Raw genomic sequence first — 10,648 nt, 5'->3', positions numbered from 1 at the left:
CCTCCACTGTTCCTGCTTTCACGCAGGCGCAGTAGTTCATTGTCTTGAGCCACTTTCCCATGATGATGTAACTCGTATGCCAGCTAGTCTTGCATTGTTGGACAAACCCAGATTTCAGAAATGTGTTTGTGCATGAAGAATTTACCAGGTAGTATAATGAAGTTAATTCATTCAGTAGCTTTGTTTTCATTCGAATAATATATTACATATTTAATTGTAAATACATAAGTTTTATTAATGAAATAAAAAATGCAATTACTTAGCTTGCTCCAAAAAAACTTCAGTTACACTCATAAAACATTTGCATAATAGTTTCCCTTTTGTCACACAATATTAGGGTAGCATGTGACAAATAAATGTGATTTAGAAGGGTATCTTTTGTGCAATATTTTAAAGTGAATTTCTTTCACTTTATTTGACATACAAATAAAGGGGCAACCAAGCTTTCTTCCATTCAATTTCAGTCATATATGCGTTCCAGAAGAATTTCAATTGAATATTTATTAAAATCTCTACAATTAGTAATTGACAAGAACAATATTTCCTTACATAATTTTAAACAAATGTAACCCCTGATCCTTTTAAATCTGTATCTGCAAATGGAATGTAAAATGTATATTATTCCTGACATCTTCATGTATTCAAGTGTAGTGACTTTTACTTTATTGTATGTTTACAGATTGAAAAATATGTACTGAGATGTTTCTCATTAACGTATTGACAATATAATTTGAATTTTGAAAAAAAGTATTGTTCAGACCCAGTCACTCCTCCAAAGTCCCTTCAAATATCTCACTGGTCATCCCCAAAGCCAACACCTCCTTTGGCCGCCATTCCTTCCAGTTCTCTGCTGCCAATGACTGGAACGACCTGCAAAATTCTCTGAAGCTGGAGACTTATCTCCCTCACTAACTTTAAGCATCAGTTGTCAGAGCACCTTACCGATCACTGCACCTGTACACAGCCCATCTGGAATTAGCCCACCCAACTACCTCATCCCATATTGTTATTTATTTTGCTCATTTGCACCCCAGTATCTCTTTTTGCACATCATCTCTTGCACATCTAGCATTCCAGTGTTAATACTAATTGTAATTATTTTGCACTATGGCCTATTTGCCTTACCTCCATAACTTGTTACATTTGCACACACTGTATATCTATTTTCTATTTCCTTTTGACTTTGTTTTGTTTTACCCCATATGTAACTGTGTTGTTTTTATCGCACTGCTTTGCTTTATCTTGGCCAGGTCGCAGTTGTAAATGAGAACTTGTTCTCAACTGGCTTACCTGGTTAAATAAAAGGTTAAAAAATTTAATTAAAAAAGTTCCTCTTTAAGATACAACAACAAATGTTTGTCATTTCCCAAATGCAGTGTACAGCTACAAAAAATAAACAGTACACAAAAAAGTGCATAGAACTGAAGTAGAATATTAGAGCCATTTCAACAAAAAAATAACTCAAGAATGTTAGGGAAAAAATTGTTTGTTGTATTTTATTACGTCATAAAATATACACAAATACTGTTGTAAATAAAGTTAAAGTGTGTTAAAGAACTGTACAATATATCAGTACACAATACATAAAGTATATACTCCCCATAACCTGACCAGCACTAGCCCTCCCTGTTGAGTTACATTGCCACTGGGTCACACTGGCCTGCCAAAGGGACACGACACAAACACAGGTCATTACCAGAATCTGTGACATCACTGCGACTGCATCCAAGTCCCAGTTATCATCAATGACATCAAGGGTGCTGGTAAATGACATCCAGGGACCTCTATTTTGCAACAGAAGGCACCGATGACAACCCACTATCAGCATCCCCCTTTTCAAGTGTACTTTTGTTTTAAAAGGAAAAGTAGTCAGCCCTATATCAGGTCCTTGGTGGAGAACATGGTCAGCTTCTCCTGGAAAGGCTTGGAGTGGAGTGATGGGGAGACAGTGTAGTGACAAAGTCTCAACAGGCTATGAACAAACTGCTGGGAATAAGATAAACTGGACAAAAAGAGGAAAATCTAAGTATTGCACTTTAAGAGTTTCCTCATACACAAGAGAAACAAAATGGAGTTTAAGAAAAATAAATAACAGTGAGAGACAACAGACAATCTCAAATAATGAGGCATGATAAATGTATAGCCTGCAGTTTGTCCCGAGCAGCCCTGTGATCTTAACAGGGGACCTATGTAATTCTGAGAGTCCATGCACCAGACCTACACTTCTGTTGACACACACAAAGCCTAGTTATATGACCCAGTTGGCGATGTAAAAATGGCTAAAACCCCTCCCAATTTAGCACTTAATATTTTCTAAAATTCTGATCCCCAGCCGCAATTTATGCATTTAGTATGTATTTTTCTACATTACACCTCAAAAACAACCAACCACATTTTGGCATTAGACAGAAATAAAAAAAGATCTACAGTGAAGTTTTAAAAAAATCCATTCCACTTCAAGCTTGTGATTCTCCCATGTCTTAAGAGTGTTGCACTGTCTCTTAAAATAAGCGTGGTTACTTTGACCTTACCAACCTACCCAATATTATGACCAAAAAACACAAATCAAAAGGATATCAAAGTGGGCGAAAAGGGAGGATAAAAAAAAAAAAAAAGTGTGGATGATGTGGTGAATAAATGAGAGCGGGAGAAGGGTAGAAAATGCATGTTCACCTCAATCTCTGCATGAGGTGTTGGCTTTTGGGTAACATCAGTTCCAAAGCAGGCTGAAGTAGCCTAAATGCTAGGCTAAAGTGGAGGATTAGCAATTCAGTAAGAGGTGAAGTAGGGGAAAAGAACCCAACACTATTTTTACACCATTACAGCTAATAATCACTTGCTCTTCCTTTCTTCTCATGGCTTCATCATCTACCACTTACCCATCTCTCCATCCCACTCTCCATTCCTTCTCTTCAGCTGTACCTTTCCGAAATAAAACATCAAATAAGAAACTAAAATCGCCCAAGCCTCAACAGGACCCACACCAAATGAATGAGCTATTCACAAAATATGCACAGTAAATCATACCTATGAGTACAGCCCCTTACTATTCTATAAATGAACTGGTTAAAACATACATGGGTACATTTGTGTGGTGTGGTCTTCGCAGTGTAAACAGAAATGGCTAAATCCACACAAGCCCAAATTTTGAGTTGACCTTCTCTTGGTTTGGAACGCGTTTGTGCCCGCGGCTATATTTGGCAAAGGAGCACCTGCTTAGCTTTTTCGACGCCCAAATCAGTCTTCTACCTCTGCCAGCCGCACAGAGCATAGTGTGTGAGGGACAAAGGTGTGTGTGGCGGGGGGTGCATGATCCAAGCTACCATGGGGTAAATAGGTCAGTGGATAGGAGGGTATGCTATTCATTCTCTTATCCTTGTACTATTGTAGGCCAGGGTTATCCCATCAAAGTTAGGGTGGAGGGGAGAGATTCCTGCAGTCCTTGAACAACTGTCATCCTTTCTTTCATAGTTTTATGATTCTCTGTCCTTTCCTCCAAGATCCACTTATTTGTCCAATTGGCAAAAATCTCTCTTGAAGCCCTGCAATGGAAGATTATGTATTTAGTCAGATGTGTAGATAGGTGATAAATAAATAAGCTGTCTGACAAACTAGGTACATTTACTTATGTCCTGTGTGTCAACTTAGGGAAAGAGACATCCTCACCTGTCAGTATCCAGTGCATGTGGAGCTGAAGGTTTCACTTCCCCAGGTGCTCAAATGGCATGCTGACCTGCAGAGAGAAAAGGAGGTGAGAGAAGAAATGACTCAGACAATTGGAGTGCAAATGAGAGGGCGATCAAGTGGGTGCCACCACCATGGCACAATAAAATAAAAATCAACCCACTGCATGCTACATAATATAGAAGCTCAACACCAATAGGAAGTCCTCTGAAACTTCTGACAAGAAATGTAATCTTGTTCTGGAAGAGTGGACATTTTTCAAGTTGATATTCTCCCTCAAAAAGTTGGTTGTAGTAGTTAGGAGTTGGGCTCAGGTGCATGGCACCTGGGTTTTAGGGTTTGTGATGACGTATGATGGAGGTAGCGTTAGCGTACCTGCGATGTGGAAATTCGGGATTGGTCATGACGGGCTGTGAAGTCAGAGGATGACACGTTTGCGGGGGCTCCTCGGTGGAGCCGCATGCTCACCTTCCTCTCACGCTCAGCGCGAGAGATTGCCCGCGGCGACGTGTTCCCTTAAAGAGGAAGAATACGAGGGAGGAGGCCATTTAGAAATAGTCAGAACTGTTCACTTTGCAAACCGTAATTTCTGTCAAGGTGTTTACAAAAGTATTTATCTACAAAAGCTATTTCATTGTCCCCCACGATGAAATTGGGGAGTGGTCTGAGGATGTGTCTCCGTTCGTTCGTACATTAGTCACACGCAATCTCTCAGACAGCACTGGACCAATTTTGACAAAACTTGGATTAATGATGTGTCTTGCCATAGAGATCCGGCATTTATAAATTACACTGATTGGCAGAAGGCAGGAGCTATAGTAATTAACTGAAATGTGTGACTATCTCAATTGTCCCTTTTGGATAATTTCCTAAATGTTTCTATTCCATTCAACTATAGCTCATGTTAAAAGAGCACAGGAGTGTGCTCACCAGACTGCAGCACCCGTGAGGCGGGGTTGGAGATGGCCTGCTCTGGTCCGTTCCTAACTCTGTTGGCGGCTGGTGGGTTTGGCCCTGGCGGGAGACCCCGTGCAGCAGATCCCAGAGGGCCTCCTACGATACGTTCGTCCCTCTCGTCGGCTCCCCTCCTCTCACCATCCTCTGCTGTCCTACTGGCACCCTGAGAGGAGACCACGCAGGTTACAGCAAACACAGACCTCTATATGCATAGAAAAATACATCCAAATCTTTCTGAATCATTCTGATTATGTGGACACTATGGAGACCGTATACCACTGCTCTCCAACCCTGTTTCTGGAGAGCTACCCTACTATAGATTTTCACTCCAACCCGTTGTAACTAGCTGATTCAGGTGTGCAAGATTAGGGTTGGAGCGAAAACCTACTTGACGGTAGCTCTCCAGGAACAGGGTTGGAGAGTCCTGGTGTATACAGACAGAATGTAGCACTTAGTTCCTTGTAAAGAATAAGAGCTTTGGTGTGGAAAACTCACAAATTTGAGCATGTTCCAGTCGAATACGTAGTCATAGGAGAAGCCTTGTCTGTGGAACAGATTCCTGAAGAGCTGCCGAAGGTATGAGTAGTCTGGCTTGTCGTCAAAGCGCAGCGACCGGCAGAAATTCAGGTAGGTGGAGAACTCGGCTGCAGACAAGCAATACCAATAAAAGGGAAGGGTGAGCAAAAACCCAGGATTGAGAGACTGTGGTATATGCAAACGTTTGTTACAATGGGGAAGGAAAATAGTTGTCCACACACAGTGATAGAACTGTCACAGCCCAGACAGATACTAGCAGTCACTTACAGGGGTAGCCTTTGCAGAGCACCTCGATGGGGGTGGACATTTTTTTCTCGCTGATGCGTTCGTACTTCTGCCTCTTTGTGGCGGCTTTGAGGCCTTGCCAGGGCAGAGAGCCCAGGTTGAAGTACATGAGGACATATCCCAGAGACTCCAGGTCATCACGCCGAGACTGCTCTGAAGGACGGGAGACAGGTTTGAATGATTTGCTATTTAGGACGTTGACAGGATCGAGGGGTATCAAAATATGTAAGCTAAGGACAAGGGTCACTACATCTCAACACTAGGCATGAGCATTGGAGGGTAAAATGAAATCACATTCATAAAGACATTTAGATATTCAGCCAAACAGGAGGAGTTGATTTAAAGTCCCTTACCGATGCCCAGGTGGGTGTTGATGGATGCGTAGCGTGCAGTGCCCGTCAGGTTCTTGTTCTCCCTGTAGGGGATGTGCTGGTGTGTGCGTGCGTCTCTGTACTTCTTGGCCAAGCCAAAGTCGATGATGTACACCAGGTTGCCCTTCTTCCCCAGCCCCATGAGGAAGTTGTCGGGCTTGACGTCACGATGGATGAAGTTCTTGGAGTGGATGTACTCGATGCGACTGATCTGGAGAGGACAGAGGGGGATTTAGAAAAAAAGGAGATGCGAGACTCAACAGAAAGCTCTGCTGGGATGGTCTGTAAAAGCCTTGACGCCTTACTGTAAGCTAACAGTAATTTAACCCCTCCAACAGGCAACGGTAAAAACAGAAACACCAATAAGTAACAGAACAAATACGAGCAAAATGAAGATCATTGAGGAGGACAGGAAGTGGAGAAAGGACACAGGTTAATGACAGCCAAAGACTATAGAAGAGTGATACGACTACACAGCAACGTTAGAAGAGAAAAGGATGACACAGCAACACAAGCAAAGTTAGGTCAGCAGACAGAGCTAGAGGTAAAGGGTATAGAGGACAAACAGTACAATGAACATTGAGGGCAAAAGATGACACCATAAGAGTTCTTAGAGTGCAGCTGCATGAGAGAGGCTGTTCTGTACCATCTGGTCTGCCAGCAGTAGCACTGTTTTGAGGCTGAACTTGCGGGAACAGAAGTTGAAGAGGTCTTCCAGACTGGGGCCCAGGAGCTCCATCACCATGACGTTGTAGTCTCCCTCTGCCCCGCACCACTTTATCGAGGGAATCCCCACTGTCAGGCAGGCACAAATAAGTAGCTTTTAGTGTACATCTAACCATAGTTACATCACTTGCACATACATCCTTTATGGCTAATGTCATAAAACAAAAATGTCAGCAAAGGAGTGTTTCAGTGCTCAACACATGATTATTTTGGTGAACATGATATTCTGAAATAAAATAAATGCAATAACTGGGTACATTTGACCATTTGATGATACAGTCACTACTTATTTTGATCACAATACACTCAGACGTGTCAACATGGCATTTACTAGGAATTCACTAATGTTCCTTCTCAGTCACCCGCTTCCCCCCCCATTCGCCTTACCTCCTCCCTGCATCATCTTGTAGAACTTGCTCTCGATATGCAGCTGTGGGTGTTTGGTCTTCACACATTCCAGCTTAATGGCCACCTCCTCGCCCGTGGCAATGTTGGCACCTGAGGAAGCACACACACGCACACACACCAGGGCTAGACTCAGGAGCAACTTGTGAACCATGAACATTGAAAGATACTCCGGTTGAACACCCAGGGAATGGAAAGATAAAGTCTGAGGCTAAGAGGAGGAAAAAAGCTGATACTAGGGCTAGGCCAGTAGACAGAGTGGCAAATGGAGAAAAGGACAAGGAAGAAGAGAAATGCCAACAGAGGGAGATGGAGCACTTCCACTTACCAAGGTAAATGTCTCCAAAGGACCCACTCCCTATTTTCCGCCCCAGCCGGTACTTGTTCCCCACTCTCAGCTCCATGGTGTTGAAAGTTCTCTATGGACACAGAAGAACAAACATTTGATGAGAAGAGGCCAAGATGTTACGAGGCAACCATGAACATACAGTCTTAAACTTGACACATGGCATTGGCTACTTTGCAAATGAAGAGAAACAGAAATTATACAAATCCAACATAATTCACCAGATCTTGATTCGAAGGTAAACTTGCTGACTAATGGAACATTTCTTCCTGAACCAGTGGTAGGCAGTCTTACAATGGTCACTTTGCACTTTCCAATACAGGATGACCAATAACTGCAAACAACTAAATTAACTGAGTGAGTGTGTAGCTTGAGCAGGTTGATTAGCAGATAGCTGTCTGGATTCCAGCGATAGGCTACACGATTACATTTGTAGAGCTGTTGGGGGGAGGTGGTACAGAGAAAGTGGGAAATGGAGAAATACAGAGGGAAATATGGAAGATGAGACCGAAAGAGAGACGAGAGAGCAACAACATATCCGGCTGGAAGGGCCCGGGTGAGCTCTCCAGAGTCAGCTGGGGCCTGGATAGTAGAAATTGGCAGACACGAGGGAGGGAAGGAAGTGAGTCTTCTGAGCCAAACTGCACGTGACGCTGGAGCAGGATCATCATTTATTTAGCCCTCTCAACCACACCATATTCTGCAGCCACTGCAAAGGTGATGCTGCGCGGGGCTGTATGTGTGTCAAAGCCCAGAAACGACCGCAATGAACTTCAGAGCAAGACCTGGGGAAGGATATATGAGGCATAATTTACAGAAGAGCGCCACAACGCTCTTTATAGTAAAGCTTTTTCCACCTCTCAGTTGACAATGTAGTACAGACAGATGGGAAGCATGACTGTTAGTTCTCATTACTAAACTACTACTTTAGAGCATTTCATTGTATGTGTATGATCTTGTCATGTTTTCCTACAATTAGGCCTAGGCCATCCTACAACACTGACCACATTATACCTCTTTACATCACCATGATTACAGGTCTACTTCCTCTCAACATAATACTTTGGAAATGCAAGTGGCTCATGACAGAGCAGAACGAGGAACAAGAAGAAGCATTCTCAGTCAACCTCAGATTTGTGGGCAATGGGCATACCAATTCAGGAATGGAAAAAGTAATCAATTGTGCAGGACTAGTTGTGTGTATTTAGACTAGCAAGGGGGACCAAATATCTTTCCGGAAATGATTCAAAAAAATTGGTATGAGGTTCTTTCCATTGCCTGTGATGTTGTCAGAAGAAGTGTCAGCTGACTAGGTGATAGACAGAAATACAGATGTGATGGTAGTAGATGGATTAGGTTTCTTTACAACATGAGGGTTTCATCTGCAGAGACCCGGCTCAGGCCTAACATAAATTATTTAGCAGTTGATTAATCCTACTGGGTCATGTGAGAGGTTATCAATAGATCAAAGTTGTTCACTCACAGTTCAGAGCCAGGCTTTATATTTTGGTAGGAAAGGATCAGGACCTGGTAACTACAGTTTAACCATACACTCTGGCACCATGTATTACAATATTCAACCATTACTACTATTCCCATGAACCACTACGGAGTACTCACTGACTTAAATAATTTAATCAGTGTGGGCCTGTAATCTACAGCGTTACAACTCTGTTTTAACAAAAAACCACATGAAAAGAGACTGTCTTTTTCCCAAAACAATACAACTAGGCCTACATAATGCCAGTTTATTTCACCCAGTGTCAACATTAATGTATTAGCTAGGTATGGCAACGTGAAATGTAACATTTGCATGGACAAAATCATTTTATGGATGCATCGTTTGAGTACCAGAAACCCATCTAAACATCTTCTCTACTCTATCTTCTTACGTCACCCTTAAGAAAGCTGTCGCTGCGTTAGTAACAATCAATCAAAGGGGAAGCATCTCAGCTAGGTTGAATAGTTATGTGACATTTACGATATCACTCAAAAGTCGAACTGATTACAATAATAATATCTACCGTAAACTTCAAACAAAAGGTTGCCTGGGCTGCTACTGTGACTATACCAACTGTCCGTATACAGTAGTGGTATGTTAGCATTGGTTGTGCCTAGCTAGTAAGTAGCCTGAGAATACGCTTTCCGCTTCTAACATGTACCAGTCATTCACACCATTTTAAATAAATACCTTGAAGTTTCACAAATAGTTGACAGTGTCTGCTAGTATGTACATTTTTACTTTATTCTAGCCGCACCCTTACACTGGGGTACCAACCCAATGTTCTCCAGTGATAGCCATCTCTATTCGCCCCCTCCCCCTCTGCGACGCCTGAATACAAGACTCCGGTTCCGCCGAATCAAGTCCCCTTTCCCCCCTGGTTTCTTCGGTTCCCCAGTACACTACTCACACGATATTAGGTTTATCCGAGAGGTGGTTCGGTGGCGGTGCTGATCCGAAGGTTGTCAGTCAGACTGGGCCCCGGGCAGGGAAGGATGGGAACGGATTCTGGTGGCTCTCATACCCCAATTTTCCTCTTGCGTCGGCTATACTCCCTGTTGACAGTCCCTGAGAAGCGAATGGCGGTCTCTATCAGAGTTCTGTCTCCCCCTCTCGTTACTTGCAACGCACCATTGACAACATCGATGATGTCAGAAGCACCCGGATTGCCTTAAAGAAATAGAACATCTAGAAATGTAGACATTCTTAAACGTTACAGATTTGAGGAATAGGCAGCCTCAGAAAATAGGCTGCATTTACACAGGCAGCCCAATTCTGATTTTTTTCTTCACTAATTGGTATTTTGACCAATCAGATCAGCGCTGAAAAAGAGCTGATATGAAAAGATATGCGATTTGTTAAAAGACTAATTCGTGTAAAGAAGATCAGAATTTGGCTGCTTGTGTAAACACAGCCATAGATAGTTGGCTTTTGTTCAGTTATTCACAGTGAATAGGCCTTTGCAGGATGATTATATTCTTATGAACATTGTTATGAAGAATAGTAGAGTGAAGACAAGAGCTATCATAACAAATAGCAATGGTTCTGGTTTAAAGATAGTGAAGATTCCATCCAGACATTAGTCCTCATGCACATTACCAAAGGGTGCTCCATAGTCCTGCACCCTGGAGTTTGGACACAAGCAGCAGAAGTGAAAGGATAGCGGAGGTCCCCATAAAGTACCTCTGGACCCTGATGGTTTTGCACAGTGATGGGCAACTGGCAGCCCCCGCTTTTGTGGAAATCAGTTGGGGTCTCAACTTAATGTTGAAAGTCAGAATAGTAGAATACACAAGGTGCAATTTCCAAATTTGGTTGTGCATCAGCAGTTTTTTT

General features: G+C 42.6%; 1 protein-coding gene across 1 annotated transcript; it reads right to left on the bottom strand.

Moving 5' to 3' along the window:
* Nucleotides 1-1,470: 1,470 nt before the first annotated feature.
* LOC121569017 (casein kinase I) lies at nt 1,471-9,926 on the bottom strand. The gene is made up of 11 exons (XM_041879599.2): nt 9,723-9,926; nt 7,294-7,384; nt 6,948-7,058; nt 6,481-6,629; nt 5,817-6,045; nt 5,446-5,616; nt 5,137-5,285; nt 4,615-4,804; nt 4,060-4,199; nt 3,667-3,733; nt 1,471-3,542 (listed from the first exon to the last, which is right to left on the bottom strand). Exons 2-10 carry the CDS (start codon nt 7,367-7,369, stop codon nt 3,701-3,703), a joined length of 1,248 nt encoding a protein of 415 aa, XP_041735533.1. The 5' UTR covers nt 7,370-7,384; nt 9,723-9,926; the 3' UTR covers nt 1,471-3,542; nt 3,667-3,700.
* Nucleotides 9,927-10,648: the final 722 nt, after the last annotated feature.

Source organism: Coregonus clupeaformis, unplaced genomic scaffold (assembly GCF_020615455.1).
Source record: "Coregonus clupeaformis isolate EN_2021a unplaced genomic scaffold, ASM2061545v1 scaf1336, whole genome shotgun sequence".
In the NCBI taxonomy this organism is placed as follows: domain Eukaryota; kingdom Metazoa; phylum Chordata; class Actinopteri; order Salmoniformes; family Salmonidae; genus Coregonus; species Coregonus clupeaformis.
The sequence above is the reverse complement of the archived record's forward strand: the minus strand, read 5'-3'. Positions and strand labels throughout refer to the sequence as shown.